General features: G+C 47.6%; 1 protein-coding gene across 4 annotated transcripts in view; it reads right to left on the bottom strand.

The window, feature by feature from the left end:
* kif26ab (kinesin family member 26Ab) overlaps window positions 1-21,813 on the bottom strand; it is a 67,810-nt gene that overhangs the window by 7,999 nt on the left and 37,998 nt on the right. For 2 of the 4 annotated variants that reach the window (XM_030391609.1, XM_030391610.1), the window contains exons 5-11: window positions 7,925-8,108; window positions 4,994-5,206; window positions 3,918-4,011; window positions 3,058-3,320; window positions 1,959-2,142; window positions 1,025-1,184; window positions 513-675 (exon numbers count right to left, since the gene is read on the bottom strand). In XM_030391609.1, coding sequence (XP_030247469.1) covers window positions 513-675; window positions 1,025-1,184; window positions 1,959-2,142; window positions 3,058-3,320; window positions 3,918-4,011; window positions 4,994-5,206; window positions 7,925-8,108 — 1,261 coding nt within the window. Of the gene's footprint in view, window positions 1-512; window positions 676-1,024; window positions 1,185-1,958; window positions 2,143-3,057; window positions 3,321-3,917; window positions 4,012-4,993; window positions 5,207-7,924; window positions 8,109-10,438; window positions 11,350-21,041; window positions 21,200-21,813 lie in introns of those variants that run through there. The other 2 variants (XM_030391611.1, XM_030391612.1) reach the window with 2 other exon arrangements.

Here is a 21,813-nt window from a genome sequence, read left to right as displayed (position 1 = left end):
CCACCTAATTATCTGGAGCATATATTTCCCTAATCCGGGGAGCATTACACTCTTCCTCGGGCAGTGGTATTGATTACATGATTAGGTGTTAAAGAGAGGAGAAAAACTAGTTGTGAGTTACTGCACTAATAATCTTCCATTTGGAGACGCATTCACACATTAATTTTGCTAATAGCTCCAAAATTACAGCAGCAAGACAAATGTAGGGACTAAAATCACGGCTTGAAATACAACGAATGAACTCCAAGTTTCACATGCACGTTAGAAATGTAATTGCTATGATAGGAACACATAAAATGATGTTTAATAACATTTACCCTGCATTTATCATTTCTAAACAATGGAGAATAAATGCAGCACAGTTCACGCAAGAATCATTATTCAGAAGCATAATTATTCAAGCTGCTAAATGCATATTGTTACATTTAAAACTACTGGTGGTACTGGATTATCCTACATCACTTGTTTATGAGTTTATCACTGCATATGTTTCAGCAGATTTATCACTGCACCTTAGATTTCTTCTTCCTCATGCGGTGGATGCGGGATGCCAGCTGGATCGTCGTGAGTGAGTCAGCGTAGTTGGCGGGGGAATCGGAGATATGGGCGATCATGGTGGTTCTGCAGTTGATGTTGCCAAGGGACTCCCTCAACAACATGGTCAGTTTGCTGTCCCTACAGGGTGAATTTACATTATTAGTAAACAGTGCAGTGATGTTTCGATATAGCAATAGCTGACATGATTGCAGGGGGTGCCATTTTGGATTCTCTGAACTGAAAAACACCCCCAAATCCCGAGTTATTAGTCTCATTACTCAGTCATTACCTGAGTAACTATAATGTAATTTTGAGCAACATCAGTGAAAGCTTTTATATGAGGCTAACTCAACAAACTAAATAGGCACACAGCAAACCTGAAAGACTGACAACACATGCAGGAACTTGCGTGAAACAATTACTTATAGATGCAACTTAACGGAAGCCAAAACACAGTCAAATCAAAACTAATGAAGGTGTTTCTTACCTGTAAGGTACATGTTTTGCTCCATTTGCCAAAGCCATGATGACATTTCCCAGTGCATTAAGAGAAAGACACAAGCCTCCCCCTCCGTCTCTGCTCTTACTCAGGACCTTCTCACAGCTCCCCAGGTCGATGAGGTGCAGCCTGCTCCGTCCGCCTGACACTGTGCCAAGGACAGAAGCAGAACCAGGTGAGCTCAGAACAGACACTCCCTCTCTGAAGTCACTTCCTCACGCACAGTGCCGTGATGACAGGAGGGGCCCAAAGTTCAGCCAAGACCAGACGGTTGACTGTCGGAGCTGTCTGATTTATTTATGAGTAAGATTCCCACACTGAAGTGATTCAAACTGCAGCCAGACCAGTGAACCCCCAACAGATGTGTAACTCATGGTAACTAGGAGGCTTCGCTGGTTAGACACATACAAAAATGAAAGTGGAACACGTACGCGGTCCCCTTCTGATGATTTAAAATACATCAAGTGGGAATAGGCTATCATTATAAAAATCACAGGGCTTCACGTTGTTATGTGGGTGATGTAATTGCACAAACAGCAACAAAACATTAAACTCCTGTCAGAGAGGCTTCAAATCATTCGCTCTTGGCCAAAGTGTAACATGCATACTAACAGATTTCTGCCTTACAGAGGCTACAACCAACTCATCCATAAACATTGCCTGTAAGAGCCTTTTCTGATGTTCTATTCATACAGTTTAGCCATCTAGCTCGCAACAAATCCACCTTTTGATTATTCAGTGTGAAACAGGGGTCACCTTTCGATGGCTATAATCAGGAGGGGAAATGTTGTGCTTATGTTTCACACATGCTAGATGATGTGTACAAGTGTGAAATTGAAAGAAAATGACCATTAGCAGTCATTAGCTTATTGCACAAATGTGAGGTAGCAAAGTGCAGATAAGGTAATCTGATGGTACTGACTTCCTCCCTTGCCGCTCTTCTCCATGCGGTACTGGTAAATGTGCAGCGTGAACAACATGTGGGAGTTGCGTCGATCCTCCTCATCTGCACTGGGCCTGCTGGTGCTGCGTGCGGCGATGGCGGCATCCAGGAAGAAGGCGGCTTTATCCGCCGTCGGGGCACGTAGCTCGCTCTGATTCTGGAGCTGCAGGGGGGGAGGAGGAGACAGAGAGCTGGGTTAGGGTGAGCAAAGGAGACCACATAGGGCTTGAGAAAGAGGACAGATGTGAAAAGGATACCGGGGAAGAGAGGATAGAGAAGAGATTGGGGAGCCAGTTAATTGGACCCCGGCACGCATTTCTTGCCCATTAGATTGGGTCTCGGGGGCAATTAAAACAGCAGATATGCACACAGAGGGAGGAGGATTAGGAGAGGTAATGGTGGAGCAGGAGGCAGGGGCACTTCCCTCACAGTGCATGTGATGATGGTGGTGATACAGAAAGAGAGGAGGGGAAAGGGGGGAAGGTAGAAGAGAGAGAAGGCTGGGTGGGGGGGGGGCATCATGAAGAGAGCCCACGTGTGGTGGCTGAGAGGAAGAGCAGGAAGGAGCTTCACAGACGTGCTCAGCCTTTGAAGTCAGAGTCCATACAGATCCCCAAAAAACAACATCTGACAGCAACACCTGTGAGTGCCTTCAAACCTACAGTCTCCCACCATCCCCCCAACAGCACTTCCATTGTGGTGGAAAGGGGCAGCGCTAACACACAGGTAATAGATGCTGATGGATGCTGACAAGGGAGTCAATACAAAGGTAAGAAGAAAGCCATCAATACCACAGATGGGTTTGGTGGTAATATAAAGCGAGGATTTCAGAAGCGGGTGAGATAGAGCGAGGCTGACGAGGAATTCCTGGGAGATGAAATAAAATACGCGCACACACACACACACACACACACACACAGGCACTCAAAAAGAAAGAAGTCAAACATCTTTGGGAGAGGAAGAGGAAGATCATAGCGAGAAAGAAATCAATACTCAGACAGACTAATACTCCATAACCCGCAGAGAGAATGAAAAAGGATCAGCGAACAAAGACAAGGTGAGATGGAGCGCTTCTCACCTGAGTGCCACAGATAGGATCCTCCCTCAGGTGGATGCCCGGGGACTGGCCGTCCTGCAGGCTGCCTGTTGACACCTCGGACAGAAGGTCCTTCAGCTCCTCGTCCTTCCCGAAGATTTCCACTGCAGATACTCGGACGGAGAAGCGCGTGCCCGTCTTCTCCTTGCGCTCATTGATGAGCTTGAAGAGCCAGGAAATGGCACAGGGCACGATGCCTAGGCTCTGAGTGGTGCTGTCTTTGCCAATCATGGTGTATGTCTTGCCTGGGGATGTGTGAAAGAGAGAGGGGGGATTGGAAATGGAAATATTGCCTTGTGTCTGGAAACCAGCTGCACTCACTATATGTTCAAACTAAAATTACTTCTTTCATTAAGCTGTCTGGAATGGGCAGGAAGTTGACAAAGGAATAGACCCTGACACTGGATATTTTCTGAGGGTTATTGTGTTTAACAGATGCTGATGAAAAAAATTAATAATGGTTGATGTGGGGCTGTGGAGGTGGTATCCACTACATGCCAAATAAAAAAAAGTGCTAATCCAAGAACCCATTCCAGAAGCAGTAATTCTGCTGAGAATTATAGGTAGTGGAAATAGCAGCACGAGGAGAGCGAGCCCTTCAGCCTAAGAGCACTGGGCAGGCCAATTACTAAGATTTTAATTACAGACTGAGCCCTGAAGCCTGGATGCAGCATTTTACCCCCACACCCCCACCCGCCCCAGACTCACTACCCATTCCTTGACTCACCCCAGTGCACCGCTAAGCCAATTGTGGACATCAAGTGTGGCTAACAAAGAGCATCGAGAGTTTTCTTTAGCTAACAAAGGCTCCCGTCTAATCTCTCGCCAGTGGAGGAGCTTACCGAGCTTGACTTGGCCGAAGCAGAAGATGCAGCCGTCTGCGCCGTTCACCACGGACTGGATGACCTCGGCTACTGTCCCTGAGCACACCTCAGCCTGTGGAAAAAAGACAGCCCCCTCGCAGTCAATTTACGGTTGAGCCGCATCCAAGAACCACTGTCGAGCAGGCACACCGAGAACAATGAATCCAAAAATGAAACCACATAAACCGGTTATTTGGTTTTGCTCACACCAAATCCCATTAATGGTTTCAGTATTTTTCATCACTCAGGAGCGCGTGCATTTGTGTGTGTTTGTGTGCGCTGCAACGCGTGGCTCATTTTTTGCAATCTGTTTCAGCATGGGTCCTCTGGGGCGAGGCTTCTGCAGCAGAGGCCCCTTCCCCATACATCACACAGCAAACAAGGCCTCTAACAGCAGAACAGCTTGCTGTTACCGTTAGCCACCAGCAGTGCCGTCCCAGCGGCGCAATCTAGCAGCTTGGCCTCGGCTCTGCAGCGGCAACATTTAGTCGGCGGCTTACTTAAGAAAATACTTGCTCCAAGTAGGTGGTGTGATAGAGGAGCTGAGACTGTCACCCGTCCTACACCGGTGATGACAATCTCCTCTGCTCTCGTGGCTATTTAGAGTTTACTGGGAAGATGTGGATACATGGATACAAACATTCCATTAAAAGGCAACGGTGTTTGTTTTAGTCAGTCAACAGAGCAGCACTGGTCTACTCCCATGTTACCACATAGTAAACATGTACATGACCCTTTGCCTTTGATCTCAGTGGGTATGCCTGCTGTAGGCTGCAGGGGTCTGAGGTCATATATAGCTGTCCAATGAAAGGAGAGGTTAGATATAACTGGTATGGATTCAAATCATTCCCCAGAGGACTTAAAAGGCCCAGCTGTTCGGCCCACACTGGTAAGAATGCCCTCTGACCCAAGACAGGCATTTTTCCTCTAAGCCCCTGACCACACCCTGCCACCATAAAGACATCCCTTTGCCCTTGAGAGGCTGAATTCCCACACGACACCTTAAAAAAAACACACACGCACACATATAGCACACATGTCCTGCTGGTGCTTACTTGTGAGGCATCCTGGGTAAAAACAGCATCGAAGGCGAATATCTTTGGGACGGCCACGGTGGCAGATCGCCTGTGTCCTGAACCGGAGTGTGGGCTGGAGGCGGGGTCGTAGAGGGTGAGCTGCTTCTTCCTGCTGTCCACTTTCAGGAATGACTGAGACTCGGAGGAGTCTGCAGCCTCCAGGGATGGACAGATACGCATCATCACTTTCACCTAAAGCACAGAGCGAAGAGGAAAAAAAAATGTTTAGAGAGTGAGAAAACATGAAAAATGGGGACGTGGGCTGAGCAGAGGGGTGTAGGAATGCATTTTACGTTCTAAGCTTAACATCCTTTACTTCCAGAGGACAGAGCAGAAATGTGCGGTGGGCATGTTCATGAACAGTTGAAGGCTGCCATGGAAACACTCAGTCTCACATTGACCGGCGAGCTCGATGGGTCAACACATCGCCTTAATGGTTTCAGCAAAAGGCAACAAGGTGCGTAAATGGCGGACATTAATGCGGTTGAAGCGCCATGCTGGGCGTGGTGGATTATCCCTCGAGCCGGGTTGTTTTTCTGGACCAGGAGCAGCTCACCAGCATGGGAGTGCAGGAGCATATGGCCCCCCTCTTATTCCACCCACTCACTCACTCTTCCCTCCTTCTCCTCCCTCTCCCCCTCTGTAGCCTGGAAAATGGCGGCTCCGCATTAGGAAAGCTGGATGGAAACACAGCCTGTTGCATTCTGGGGCTCAACATGCGTAAAGCGAGCTTACAGTCTTAGCACATTCCGCAGGTCGAGGTACAGTTCATCACACCCGCACCAGCAGCGCTAAAAAGGATGATGGCTCATATCTAAGGGTGTTGATTTGGCGCTGCTCTGACAAGCTCGCTCATGTCTAATGTTATTGCTGTGGTTACAGCGGTGAAGTCATCCTGCCGGTTGCGCGGAGTGGCACCTCTTACTAATAATACCAAATAAATTTCACCGATTACCTGTCATAATGATTCAAAGGCAAAAGAGGAGTAAATTCTCGCACACCTTTTACATCTGCGGTGGAAGATTTATTTAAAAAACGTTGACATTTTGGTCAAAAAGACCTTTCTCAAGACATTTCCTCACACATGTCTTGTCGTACCACACCCATATTACAATCACCTTCATTTGACATGCTGACAACTCTACTGCCTTACGATCCGATGGTCCGAAATATACCTCAACTGTATCTCCAAAGGCACTGCGCAGCAATATATCTTTGACTGACAGGAGACGCAAACGGCTCTTGGGATATGTATAGCAGTCTTTGGGCTCCCTGTCAACTCCCTGAGTGTTTAGTGTTACGCCTTACATAATATCAACTAAACAGATTCTATATCCTGCAGTGTATGTGATAGGGAACTCAATCCAGAGCCGTTTCAAAGCTCCTTGAGAAAGTACCTAAAACGCCTCTCGGGCATTGAAATAAAGACCCTCAAATATAGCTAACTGCCTTTCCTTTTTGAGAGAAGACTCTTTCGCGCAGCCTGGGACTCTCCACCCTCGCAACAGCTACACAAAAGGCCCATTCTTCCCCACACTAGTGTATAAATATTGCCACAGATCCTGGCACCAGCCCTGTGGAACAATGTCACTGGAAATCCCTTTCTTTCAGTGAGTGAATCCATCTTGGACTCCGCAGGCCAAGTGCAAGCTCTCTTTATACTCCACAGGGGGCTGTTATCGTGACTGACATGTGCATATGTTGAGTAAATTACATTTGCTATGACATTTAAACCGGGCTTCCACATGTGACGGCTGAGACTACCAGACAGAGGCTAGCAGGCGGGCTAATGTCTCAGTTTTATTTATGTTGGCGGAGATCAGATACTCGAGGCTATGAGAGGATTGGCTACACTATTTTCACACCTCAGACTGTGTGCTAATGGCCCCTGTTTCCCTGTCCCTTGATCCCCCCCAAAATCCATTAGTGTGGCTTGGCATTCCTCCATCAACTCAACTGTCTATGCCTGGAAGACCTGTGTCTGGGTCAAAAGTGGAAAAGTGGAAGTGACCCACATACGGCTGATGGAAACAAGACATTCACCCAAGTCGAGGTGGGTTGAATTAATAAGAAACAGATGCAGGCAAAGCTAAGGCTGTGTATGCTACTAAAAAATGTTATTGCAACTGTGATTCAACAGGCAAAAGACCGACAGGGACAAAGACACAGAAAGCACATTGATGTGTCTGCTTTAAAATAACAGAACCTGAGAATCTGGCCAGGAAGAGCATCATAAATCCTGAACTCCCTTTAAATCCAGCCCCTTAAGCTGCACAGATGTACGATACACCTCAGGTGTGGGCTTGAGGAGGCTTGTTAATAACACAGGTTTTTTATGAAGTCCGCGTGTCAATGGGAGATTTACAATATATGGCAGAATCTCAACCCGTCTGGATACCTGGCAACAGAGGCGAGCACTTCCTATCCAGGTGGGATCTAATCTTGTTAGGGGACTTCTTCTCTTGCTTTATAAATACAGGACGCCAGCTCAGACAAACAATACCCAATAAACCACAAAGGAAGAGCGACGTGTTTATACAGCTTTGTTTAATGACCATCCTATTGCTGCCAGCCCTGACTTTCATCATCGCTTAGCGTACCTAAAATGGAATCACACATCCTGCGGCTAGCGTGACCGCAGATTTGTGAATCATAGCTTTCGCTGTCTTTTCTGTATTCAGGCAGAGGAATGCTGGTTTCACAAACTGACTGAATTCATGACATTCCACGAGGCTTATCGGACTACATCTGCATGGACTGGACCAGACGGCACGCTACTTGTGGCCCAGTGTGTCGCCACCCTGCATTCTCCCCTTCAAATGGGGCTCTGTGTGCATCTGTGGTTGTGTAGGGGTGAGAGCATAGTCTGTGTGCATTATTGAGTCTTTGTGTATGCTGGTCTGCTCTCACCTTTCCCATCCCAGGGTTCTCTTTCACTTTGGACACGGCTCGGAGCAGGCATGGCGGGGCGGGGGGCGGCGAGACCTGCAGGATGCCGCTGAAGTTGGTGGGGTAAATGGAGGGCTCCTGCGGGTGGAGGAGAGAGGGCTGGTGCTTCTTCCGCTTGGAGGACAGATTCAGCTTCTGAGCTGCCCTGAAATAAAAACAAAAAGAAGACCTTTAGGTTGAAGCTAAACTGAGAAAACCAGCTGTCCATAAAGTTCATAGTATACATGAGTAAATCATTCGGCTCAGGCGATGTTTTCTTGCAGCATGGTGGCCAACCAAGACCTTATTGATTTTAAATGTCTAGCGTGACATTTTTTTATGGATGTGCTGCAAAGCCTTTCAGAAATCCTACTGTAGCATAAAGGTCAACGAGCTGCTTTTAGTTTCTCAAAGTAAAAAAAAAAAAAGGAGAGCAACACTATGAACATTTACCACTCACAAGAGCATAACACCTAAACTACTTCAATTTTTGCACCAGAAACTACAAAATCCATAAGATAAATGATCACCAGAAACACGGCTCCTCGTCTGTCAGGGACCAAATATAGGTTGTCATAGCAGCAAGGCACAGTAAATACATGCATTTATCTTGATCAAACACAAAACAACTGTCAGACATGACACGTTAGGACTGCTCAGATGCTGCCCTCTGGGATTGTCGTGTCTATCTCTGTTACTTAAGCTAAGCGATTATGACTGAGTATGTTCACCTGTCATTTAAGTCAAAGTGGAGTGGGTACTATATGTTGGGATCATTTACATTAGACAAGCTGGCCAGCACTAGATCTAGATAGCCCAAGCAGTTCTGCTGTGCTGGCACCAAACGGAACACTCTGCTGTAACCGAATCCAGCCTGTTTGACAGTCCTCTAATTAAAATCCACTGTCATCTCGGCCTCTTGTCTCCCAGACTCAGTGCTAAGCAGACATAGATTGGTCACAGGGCCAGCAGAGTGAGGCGCGTGCACCCCTTTCTGTCTAAAATTCCTGCAACTCAAAGGACGGCAGCAATATCTCTGCACAGCCTGCAGGGAATCTGGCCAGACTTTGAGTGGTTCCAGGTATGGCATCGCTTTGGATCAGCTAACACCGTACCTCAGCTGGAAATTCAGGGAGGTCAGGGAGGAAAGTAATACTCCGAGGAAATTTAAATGGTTTTCACTCAAGCAGTCGGATTTCAGAGAAACGCGGGGCAGACAAAGAAACGGTTGTCAATATGAAGGAAGGAGTGGCACGGAGAATGAAAAGAAAATTGGAGAGAGAGATTAAAAGATGAGAAATCTGCAGAGCAGGGGGTTTTTAGAGGTAGAGGAAGCAGAGCATGGGAAAAAGAGGAGGAAGGAGAGAGCAGAAAGGAGCAGATTCATGTGTGTCCTGGTGAGCAGCAGTTCCCTAATAGGCCAGCCTGAGCTCATTAGTCCAGCTCTGGACTCCTCCGGACAAGACTGGGTGGGCTACTGCCAAAAACACGAAACCCCCTCCTCCCTCCCCACGCGTCCTGGAGTGACAACTGCCCCCCCCCCCCACACACACCCCTCTCCACTGTACGCCCCCTGCAGCGACAGCCCAAGAGGACAATCAGGGAACACACTGCCGGCTGATGGAATAATTATTGCATCCAAGTAGGCTACAGGAGAAGGCTCTCCCCGGGGAGCTGCCTATGTGATAGCATGCGAGACGGATCGCGTGACAGGAAAAAAAAAAAAAATGAGATGGGATAGATGAATGTGAGATGGAAGGAAAGAAAAGGGGGAAACTACACCGGAGTACACGTGGCTGTGTGCGACTACGCGTGTGTGTGTGTGTGTGCCTGCGTGCCCGCATTTATGAGAGGCATCCGCAGCACATTCATTCAAGATAAATGTACACTGCTTCTCGCTCCCTCTCTCTCACCTCATTCTGTCTCTTTCCTCTTTTAGAAAAGAGATGAATCAAGCATCAGGAGTCACCATGAAGGAAGAAAAAAAAAGCCACTATACTGATTTATATTTGTCTTGACCAGCGAGGAGTGCTCGCAACCTAAAGCTGTAACCTTGAGGTTTTAATTCACGCTGCACAATGACGACCGGTGCACATGTGCTCTTCAATGGGAGGTGAGAAAAAGTGGGCGATATTGCTGCTTTTTCAGCACAGCCGCACGCACACAGGGGAATTAATTGCTTGTCACTTTCTCCCCCTCCCTCCTTCCCTCTCTGTTCCTCACTCCGCCTTGCCCAACTACATGATCAGTGAATGGGAAATAGGCGGCAAGGAGAGGCTCGGATTTCTACAGCTTGTCCACCTGTTCACTCCCGGTCTCCGTGCTAATGAAGCCGTTTCCCTGCACAACTTGTTCTACATGCTCAAACTCAAGCCGGAGTTCCGACTTCAAAGTCTGCTTTAAGTTTGTACAAAACGCTCTGTCACACAAACTGAACCCGAACGTTCGCTTCAACATGCAGCAGTGAGAAAAAAAACGCAGCCGTGGTGTACTTACAGCTCTTTCCAATCCATTATCTAGTTTGTGCTTATAGTCAAAAAACAGACAACTGACAGAGTTCAACTTTGGGGTCGATGTCTGTGTTGCCACTGTTCTCCATTACTCGCACATTTGATACGCTGGCACAGTCGCCGGGAAACAGAGCGAGGCGGGGCCACTCGCTAGTTGGGGCACAGGGGTCCTCTTTGCTCCGATCGCAATCATCGAGGTTCCACTTGATTTCACAGAGGTTTGTAAGAAGCTGGAGGGGCGGAGGGAGAACCAAGAGGAGGAGGAGGAGGCGGCAGCGTGGGCGTCATAGTAACTAAATGGAACAAGCGCCAGGTGGGGCAGGGTGGAGGTGGGCAGACAGGATGAGTGCCCTGCAGGGATAAAGCAGTAGGGTTCACAGTGAGGGGGCCAGGTAGCCCGGAGAGCTTCTTTAAGAGAAGCGCCTCCTCTATTCCAATAAAGCTCCTCTAACTCTTTCCATGCCTCCTCGCCAGGAAAAGTTCAGCGTCAGTTCAGAGATGCAAAAAACCCTGCAACAGATTTCCCACTCCTTCTTTCAAATCCAATCCAGCATTCATCCCACATGCAGCATGGTTGTCTCATTCAGTTAATCCACTGTGGCGCGTCTGCTGTGAGTGGCTTGCAGGTTTCCGATGCCCAGGTCCTTCCCGGAGTCGCCGCTGCTCACAGGCAGGAGGAGGGGGGGAGAGAATCAGCACGCATGGCCGGGCTGGAAGATTTCCTTGGGTGGCTGAGAATGAGGAGAATTCCTGCTCCTGTTCCGCCTCTCGGTCCTTCTCCTGCTATCGGAGAAATGCTGGCAGCTGTCCTGCCGTGTCTCTCTCTCTCTTGCTCCCTCTCTCTCTCTCTCGCTTGCTCTCTCTCTCTCTCTCTCACACACACACACACACACTCTCCCTGCCTCCCTCCTCTCTCTCCCTTTCTTTCCTCAGCCCAGCCCCTTTTTCCCTCCGACTGCCAGACGAGGTGTCAGCGCTCGATTGCTGGCTGCTCGCGGCGCAATTTGCGAGTACTCTTTCTCTCTCTACCCACACACACACACACACACACACTCTGTCTCATACAAACCCTAGCACACACACACACATGTATGCACCCCACCACACGTCACATGAATACTTAATGCATACAGGAGCCTTCTCTTCTTTTAGGGTCCCACACTTCAAACAGATTTGGTTAGTATGCCTACAGTGCATGCATGTATGAGCTTGAGTGTGCACGCTTGTGTGTGTGTGTTTGTGCGGGTAGAGAGCGCACACATTTGTATTTTTTTTTTCTTTGTTGAAGGATGTAATTAGCCAGATGAATGAGAGTGTTATTAATCATAAGGAGTGACGCACAGATAAGGATGGATATACTTAAGAGCAGAAAGACGGATTGCCTGAATGAGCGATGCTCCGGCTCAATCGGAGTGCTGAAAGTGATTAAAAAAAATTGAGCGCGAGCAAAGGGAGGGAAAAAGGGAGAGAGCGGTGGACAGACAATGAACAGATGACATCTTAAAAAAAGGCAGATTTATGCTGGCCAGCGTGGAGAGAGTGCAGCCAGTCAATGGTCAAGGGTAAAAAAGGGGAATGAAAGCATGTGAGTGGGCGAGCGGCAGGGCGAGAGTACCCTGTATTCCCTGGGCTTCCAATTTACCAGTAAGCCCTCTCAGCCCCCCGTCCAGCCAGTTCTTGTTTGAAAGGCTGCTGCTTTTGGCTGCAGAGTGCCTACTACTACAACACATCGGCAGACAGAGTGGGTGTGAGACTTGCCAGATGAAAGTGCATTCAGCGCACACACGCACACACACACAAGCTCTCTCTCCCTCCTCTCTCTCTCTCTCCGTTGGCTCTCTCCTTCTGACACAGTGCCCCTCACATGAACTCTGCTGGATTAAATTTGGAGGCTAAAAAAAAAAAAAAAAATAATAAGAAAATAAAAAATCTCCCTCCACTGCTATTTGGATAGCACGGCGTAGCAATAAAGCCGTTTGATATATCACATAACCTTTACCTTCCTCCTTGCCACAGCGAGCTTACCTCTGCTTTTTCTGCAGTGAATTCGCCTGAGGTGGGCTTATTTCCAGAGAGCAGGAACTGTGTCCTGAAGCGCTTCCGCTGAATCCCCTTTGAATCATGATTGGCAACAGAGTAGAAGACAATACTAATGTGGGCACCAGTGACAGTGCAGCCGGTCATTATTCCCATTGCGGCTGCACTCAGTGTAGTTTCAAAATGACATAACAATACGGACCAGCCACGGTCGGAGCTGCCCCGATAGCCTTTCAGCTCCATCACTGTCTCCTTGTGAACAGACCTCAGGGACAGATAACAACTGTAATATATATAAATGAGCCGAAGCAAGACAGATGTAAAAATCAAAGATGGCTCTCTGGGTGCCTTTTGTTCCAGAGAGGGCATCTAGATTCTGTCCTCACCTATAGAGGCAGCGGCAGTGAGGGAGGAGGGAGTGGAGGTCAGTGACGGTGGAGGAGCGTCACTCTGGCCAGCTGTCAATACCCGCTCCAGTCTCCTTTTCAAGCTTTGTCAAATTAACAAGAGAAATTCCTCGGCCCAGGAGAATCATTAGCTGCCGCACCCATTAGCTTGTTTGTGCAAATTTGTCTCCCAGCTCTTCAGGTAGCCTGTCTCTGTGGCTAATTACCCTGTTGGCCATATTTGCTATCTTTGACATTTCCTTTCTGTGATTCTCCTTTTTTTTCCCCCCCTTCCACTGACAAGATAAGGCTGCTCCGGCCATTCATGCAGGGATCAGATCGGTGGGACTGATACGAGACTGCTTTATCCCCCCCACAGTGAGTCTACCTCACACTGCTGCTGATTAGCGGGCCGGCATAGCTCCTCATGAATGGAGGTGGGAATACTGGGCTGCAGCCAGCCTCAACGCCATGCAATGATAATGACTACAGCACAATGAGTCGCTCTCTGCTGGGTGCATTCACTGTTTATCCTGACACCGTAGTGAAGGTATTTTCTGACATTTTTAGAGTAGAGAAGCTATGTTGTTGGTGTCGTGAGACAAACCCAAAATGCCAAATCAGCAGATGGTCGGATTGATTGGGCTGGATGTGAGTTGGTCTATGAGGTGAGGTGCTATGTTTTTAAGTCATACGATAATCAATAGGAAACCTCCCCAGAGCTAAAATCAGTACGCACTGTCTTATTGATGGGCTGCCCTTGACACGATCAAACAGCCTTCAGCCCCAAAGGTGTGTGTGTGTGTGTGTGTGTGTTTGGGGGGAATAACACCAACCAACTGAGCTCAACTGTTAAAGAAATACAGTGTTAGTTCAGTCGAAGCAGGAGCAGCAGGCTGAAGTGCAGACGGACACCGCTGCTGCACGGTTCCCCAAATTTGGCTCGGATTAAAACAAATCTGAATCTCTGGTCACCCATAGCCTGACCCGGCCGCTGCTCAGCTCCAGCGGTGATTAAGTCACCATGACATCAGCCCGTGAACACGCACAAACTCATATGGTGCACACACAAGAGGAGATGATGTCATACTCTGCCCACCGGCAGCCCTGGCAGCAAGAAGGCCCACCCAGATGAGATTTACTAGTGAGGTCAGGATGCTGATCATTAATGCCTCCACACTGTTAAATGGTTTTTTTTTCTGAGTCAAACCACTTGTAAAGACATTTCTGTATACATATGCATTACCTCAACACTCAAAGCTGAGAGGGTCACAAAGGGTGGGCTCTTAAAATAGCCAAAAAAGTATGTGGATTCAGGTTACCTGAGATGCACTGTTAGGCACATGTGGACAGTAAAAGAGAAACAGGCTGTTGAGTGGATGACAAAGCTGATCCTGTGTGGCGCTGAGGTTTAGTCTGGTAATGAGTCTGTCTCCTTTCTAAAGTCCCCCTGCAATCAAGGGACCACTGGCATAAACATTCATTTTGTTTTTTAATCACTTCCTCTCCCTTACCTAAATCACTCAAAACAACTAATGCCTGAGGCCGAAACATCCTGAATACAATGATTAATCCATGAATGCGAGGCAGCAAATGTTAATTCTGACAAAAATGTGCAGGTTTTCTTCAAAGACGCTGCTAAAAAAGCTCCCCACCTAGAAATATGGAAACAGACTTTCCCCTCCGTTCAATGTTGTTATCTTATCATTCAGATTACCATCAACCAGATCCCAGATCTTTCCAGTCGTTTTGAAAAATGTGTTTCCTCTCTCTCCCTCTGCAGCCTGAGATACATTAAAATGGAAGAGAGAACTAACAGGCTTATCAGACTGTCAGGTGAATCTTATCAATCCAAAGCTGAAGCTTTTTCACTGACTGCCAGCCTGTTTTTCGCTTCTGCTTGGCTGTTTTAATGATAGTCTGGGAGTAGAGCTTCTCTCTTGTGCTGGTTTACGCAACCAGCAGTTTGCAGGAAGTGGCCAAAACACCTCCAGGGTAGGATTTATACACTTCCTATAAATCCTCAGAAATAGATAAGTGGATCCTGGCTAAACCAGACAGCGATGGATGTGATGTCCAGTTAGCTGTGCAGCATCCTGCCTGGCACGTTCCAAACATATTGGACCAAGGCCTTTAAGAAAGTGCCTTTGTTCCAACAAGGTGTTCAACAAGCCTTTTGTTCCTGCACGGCGTCTGGCCTTGGACACAGAATACCAAATGGGGCATCATTTGTGCGCTGACTGCCGACAGCCCAAGGCTGCACACACATCTTCACTGCACCAATCCCCGGCCAATTAGATAAGGCCAAACACATTCATGTAACATCTGTGAGTACAATACGTTGTCATATAAAAGAAAATGTTCCCCCCCAAAAAAAGATGCCACTGACTTTTAATATGTCCCAGTGCAGAGTCAAAGAAAAGCTTTGCGTAGATAAAATCCTAAATTCTACCCGTGGTTTTCTAAACCTGTTCTGTCACGGTCTCCTCTGAACTCTTTTGAAACTGTTTGTGGACTGAGGTGGAAAACGAGGGATTAGGGCATCCTCCGGAGAATAGCTTGAATAACGGGGGATCATTTGAAGCAAAGGGGAAGAAAGAAAGGGAGCGCAAGTGGGGGAACGGGGAAGAAAGCAGCGCGGAGGCGAGGACGGCAATGACAAAATAACAAATTAGAGATCACTGAGATGGAGAAAGAACCTCCAAATACAGTCAGGAAGAGGAAGGAGGAAGGGAGGCAGAAAAGAAAGAGGCAGTGAGAGATGGAGCTGTGGGGTGTACAGCCAAGTCCTCTCTTCGATCAGTGGGCCTGGCTCCGTGCCAAGAAGTGCTGTCCATGAGGAGGTAAATCATTTTCAGCCTGAGAAAGAAACAGGGAAAAATGATCGTTGGGGCTATGCCACAGCCAGCTTGGAATTGCTTTATTCCCAAAGATGGGAATCCCCAGTCGGCCAAGAATAAATGGAACAGTTGGCGCCAAAAAGTGAAAAAACTCATCAATATTCAAGGAAGTCTGGTTTGTTGTTACAATGTTGAAGGCGTCAGTAGATTTAGGCGCTGGCTCACATCAACACGGAGGTAAAAGGCAACTTCGTAATCCATTTTGCTCTGATTTTGTCGTGAAATATCAAAGGAGCTATGTTAAGCGGATTTATCATCTGTGCCTTTGGACATCAGATCAAGAAGAAAAGGCTCGTGCCAACAGATTCTCACGTCCCAAAGGACAGTGCAAAGAAGCAAATCTGCATCTTTGCCAAGGTTAACCCCTTAATGATGGAGGAGGGAATACTCTTCCTCAAACCCTTACCCTGCGGTAACAGTGACATCCGGTGTTTTTGCGTTTAATACCCTGCCCACAGAGCACCCATCGCCCCAGTCACACACCCACCAATTCCCCAATCCCAGTGCTGAAAGGCCACAAAGCTTTCCTGCTAAGTGAGGGGCTTAAGGGGGGCTTAAGTCAAGCAAAGGAATGACACTTAAAAGTAAAAGTCAGTGGTTGTAATTCTATTTACAGTTCATTTTATTGTTCATCTATGGCCTTAACTAGCTTGAACATTAGGCCATGAAGAGGTGAACAAAGCATGGGCATCAGCTCTGCAGGACCCATTTGTTAGTCAATGAGAAAAAAGGGGCCAATTTAAGGCCCCTGGAGGAATGAATTGAAAATACCTGCAATGAGAGTCAAAAGGTCCTCAAAAGGAACATCTCTAACAATTGACCTCAACTTGTTTACAAGAGCCTTCCAGAAAACTGCAGCTTTGGGATGCGAGCGGCGGATAAAACGCTCAGCTATTACGTCAAAATTGGTTCAGGCAGCAAAAATAAAAGCCTTGGAAGAAAATTCACTTTTCAGCTGATGGGTGACAGACGATAATGAAGACATGCTCTTCCCTGCTCTGCAGACTGCAGCCCCCCACCCCTGGCACTGCTGACAAAGATTAACAGCTGCTTTCATCTCCTCCAGCGCAGCTTCTCTCCTGCTCCTGCAGACACTGCTCCAGGTATACTCTGCTACGCCTCTCTCCGAGGCCGCAGAGAGGCTGGAATAACTTCTCTCTCTCTCAATACACATGTTGAACTCTGATTCACCCGCCATCCCACCCACGTCTTCCCTTGAAAACCTCAGGAAAGCTGTTCTACTCTGGGCATGCACAGAAAGAGCTCCTGGCACTCACATCAAGTCATCACTGACTGAGTGACGTTTCCTGTCTCAAGAATCAGTTCAGCACACAATGGAGGCAGGATATTCGATATACAAGAGACAAATGACGATTATTATAAACATGAAATGCCTCCCTGATAAAATATAACGTCCCTTGAGATAAATACACAACACCATATCAGAACGGTGAGTAACTTAAGAGCACGACGAGTGTGGGAGAGACAGACGCCGGAGAAGAAAGCCAGCATACTTCTGCTCCACTTCTCGGCATCATTAATCACCCGCTGCCAGGGTAAGACACCTAGCGATTATTTATTTGCACTTCTCCACACAGAGGCTATCACAACAAACAGGCCCGCAGGCTGCTGGGAACATTTGGGAGTGATTAATCAGTGGGCCGTCCGGAGAGACAGAATGGAGGGGCAGGGGAGTCCTAACATGTGTTTCTTAATCTATCATCTATATTCAAGTCAATAGGCAAGCTAACCGAAACTAGAGGGGGTCCAAGTCAGGTGGAATGAGCTGTACTGTCAGCGAGACGATGGCAGATCTGGGAGCACACGATGAAATGACGTGTCTTTGAATGGAAGGAAGAGTCATCTCTTGGTGAACAAGTCACAGAAGTACAGGGGGGGTCAATAAGTCTGAGAGCACTCTTCAAAAATACCTCTATATTACATTTGTTTCAAATGTAATTCTTTTTTTTTATTACTAATGATAATATAGCTAAACAATTTAAGTGAAAAAGTTGAACCTTTGTAAAATATCCATGAATTTCTAAAGACAGCATGCACTTGAGCTGGCATAGACTCCACAGGTTGGTGCAAAACCAGATGATTCGTCATCCCAGCATGATTCGACAGTGATCAACAAAACTGAATGCCTGGCTTTCTCAGTCTTCAAGTGCCCCCATAAATGTTCAGGGGGTTGAGGTCAAGTGGAGGAAAGACCTTGACAGTCCGGACTCCTTGTTCTTCTTTGGTCTTGGGATATTAAATACTATTCATTGAGTATTTTTTTCAGAAAACCCACTTTTCACTCAATTGTTAAGCTGAAAAAAATGTATTACATTTGAAAAAACCATGCAAAATAAATGAATTCAAACTACTGGTCCCGGACCTTTTGACCCTACTGTGTATAAAAAAGAGAATACTAATCTAGCATCATGAGGACAATGTGTCTCTGAGAGCAACTAAGACGTTAGCGACTACAACCGCATTAACGCAAGTTAAGCAGTTTATCCTGTATCACACACCCTTAAAGTCAAACCCGCAAAAACACACACACACACAGAAACACTCAGTGGGCCACATAGAGCGTATGGGGATAATGGGATTTTGTAGCACACTGCAGCTGGCTCTCACGTGCTGGGTCGTGAACCGATTACGGGCAATAATCCTCTTCATTCACGACGATGATGTGCACGCCAAAAAGCGGCAGAAACACAGGGGAGATAAATCCTCTGTGCTGCTTTTAGTTTCAAGCAGCAGTTTTGCAACTGGACATGAAAAGGTCGGGGGTATAATATCCTACACAGAAACTCTTAATCTTTCCTAATTCTCCGCTAAGAAGTACATTGTGGTGCAAATATGATGTTGAATATGTACTAGAAGCACTATAATGCTGTCCCTGTGGTTGGTTGCACCAGTCCACATTTAAGCCAAGGGTTAATTTTGCACATTTGCAGATACAGTATGTTTCATCAGTCTCATAAATCCTTGGTTTTAATCCTCCACAGTTGCCATTGGACTGTCTTAACATTTTAAACCTCGCCCTCCAGCAGACATACTACCTTTTCATGATACTGACAGTGAAACATTTCATCAATTGAGGATGTGGGTGATGAGGTAAACACTAACCCACCTGTCCTGACAATGGCCTTATCCTCTGTGGTAATCTGAGCTCCGTCCCTAAGAGCTGGACCCCTCCTTTTTTACAAACACAAGGGTAGGGGTGCTGTTTCTGACAAACTAAAGCACCAGCATTGGGGGAAATCAATCCCCTACCACCACTGATTAAGCAGCTATTAGTTATTCATGTCGAATCCACGCTGAGGCCGAGCACTGAGGAGCAACGAAGCTTGAGGAAGCCCCCGCCAGGAGCCATCTTTGTTCCTCTGGATTGGGAGACATAAAGGCAGCTCATGGGAGCAGAGGCCACGGGCTCTCCTCTATGCATCTGCACACGAATGGGTCATAAAATTCCTCAACGCGTATTCCCTGCCACCAGCTACCGCGATTCTTATTCTGCGACACTCTCACACTGTGTCTCAACAACAATGCCGAGGTGACTGTAATGACAAAGATAATAGACTCGATTTGCATGACACCTTTCACTGAGGGACACTAAAGAGCTTTGGATGGCATCGCTCAGCCCCCACAGGCACGACGCATAATATCCATTCAACAGGACGGAGGCGCGATAACTAAACACTAATGCACTGATCGCGGAGGCCTGTGGGCAACTATCAGAGGAGTTATCCAGTCGAAGGAATGCCAGACGTGGGCAGGCGAACAGAGGTGGAAATGTATTGGTGCCGACCTCTCCTGCCCACACTCAACTAGTCGCACACAACCTGGCCTTTAAGATCATCCTCACCGACACACTAAGAGACAAAGGCAGCCCTGTGTGGGGTGACAAGTCTACAGGACAGAGGTCCGCGCTCCACATCCTCTCATTTCTCTACGTGTGAAAGGAATCTGTCAGTGCTTCCCCCCTCTCCCCACAGGGCTTAGTAAACGTGGACCCAGGGTGAGCGCACAGGCTTGAGTCAGCGCTTCGGCTCTTTGTTTGTCGGCCCCCCCCCTGCACGGCCCCCTGCAGGCTGTGTGAGTGGGCTAGACAGACTTCCTGACTCAGGGATTTATTCCGGGGGGGGGGGGGGAGGTTATCCCTCGTGCAGGCTTGGCAAACCCTCTGCTTTTCTTTTCTTTATCGCTGGAGCTGTTTGCCATTCATGATGACAGGCGCAAGAGATTTGGATGCTGCCCCATCACCCTGATGCTGCGAGGGCCACTGAACTATCACACCATGTTATCATGTCCCAGGGAGGAGCGAGACAACCGGAAAGAGGCCACAGGGAGAGAGCAGCGATTATGTGAAGCATCAAAATCAGCATTTCTGGCAGAACAGGCTCTTCTGTAGCACTTTTAGACGCGCATCGGAAACAATGATGTCTGTTATGTGAGAATCATTGAATATTACGAGTCAGACGGACGAGATGCCATGCATGAGGGTAGTGGGATGCATCTACCTGCTGGAGATGCCTACAGCTGGATATCCATCAACACCTCAGTCTTGACAGCGCATGACAGGCCTTGGATGGATTCACACCTGTGCTTATCTACAGGCTGCAGCCACTTCATGGCCTCAGCTGGTGCTGCCACTGTGCCTGCCGCTGCACTGGAGCAGCCATTAGTCCCATCTGCCCTGATTATTGCAGGAAAATGCCAGCTGGTGTTTTATCCAACAGCAAACAAAGAGAAATACCATAGAGCAGCTCAGCCATCCTGGCTACCACCCACTCAATACTTCTGACAAGCCATTCGCCGCCCTGGGCTTGTGTTGCTCAGATTCAACAGATTGATATGAGTCAATCCTCATTTGTAAGGCTCTGGAGGTAGCACTAGTATTAACACTGCGGCTCCACTGAGGCTGTTTCTCCTCAAAATGGAGCCAGCAGTATGTTTTCTGCCATGCTATACATTCTGCTCACACACTCACTTTGGCGGTGGAATCCATCTCGCTGTGGCTTGACAACAAAACCATTACCCTCTCACCTCCAGGGAGCAGACAGTCCAACTCCGACTGCACAGAACTGCACGTTCCACAGAGCAGAACAGAGAGCGAGTGAGAGAGAGAGAGAGAGAGGGGAAAGATACTGCAGCTCAGCGGACAGAATCAAAAACCGACACACAAACGTTTGGCTGCACGTACAAGACAAACGCAAGAGCATCACACTTCAGAGTTGGCTCACTGTTGCCTGTGTGCAACATAACTTACTTGACTCCCATGGTAGTGAATCCAATATTCTCCCCCGCAGACCTCCTGCTTCTGTCAGAGTGAAGCATCAGCCCGAGCATGCCTTCTGAATAACAACATTTACGAGTACATTCGTCCCACGTAGCTACCGTCCTGCTCCGTATCTTTATCCCCCTGCCATGTGGGCCACGTCCACTGTGCTCAGCAGCAGACCCCTCCGCTCCACATAATCTGCCCCGCCTATTAGTCAGTGGCAGAGATCCCTGCTGTCAATCACAGCACAGCCAACCAAACACAGCGCCATGCTGCTTTCTTTGTCTGCGTCAAGCCTCTCTGGAAGTTAGAAGTTATTTTCTTATTTGTTGTTTTGTTGATTCAGCTTTGCGATAATAAGCTTCCTTTTTTGTTACGCCTTCCCACCTGTTGATGTCTGCATTTGGGTCCTCACCTTTTTCCAAACTCTACCTGTAGTCATTCTTACAATAATCACATAAAAAAATGTTGTGATATTTGTTTTTTTTTGTCCATTACTGGCAAGTGTTTCTGAGAAGATTTGAAAATATCAACATCTATATTGTGTATCGCCATAGAGCCCATTGCAATCTTATTTCCGGCCATATCGCCCAGCCCTAATGGAAACTACACACTGAATGGACAATGGACTCCATCAAGTCATCCAACATGCGTTGCTCACAACAAGCACTCCTGAACCTGCAGTGCATCCACTTTGCAGCACGCAGGACTCATTATTGAAGAGATGCTCGTCCCTCCCTCCCACTAAATTATAGTCCAG

Source organism: Sparus aurata, chromosome 16 (assembly GCF_900880675.1).
Source record: "Sparus aurata chromosome 16, fSpaAur1.1, whole genome shotgun sequence".
Taxonomy (NCBI): domain Eukaryota; kingdom Metazoa; phylum Chordata; class Actinopteri; order Spariformes; family Sparidae; genus Sparus; species Sparus aurata.
The sequence above is the reverse complement of the archived record's forward strand: the minus strand, read 5'-3'. Positions and strand labels throughout refer to the sequence as shown.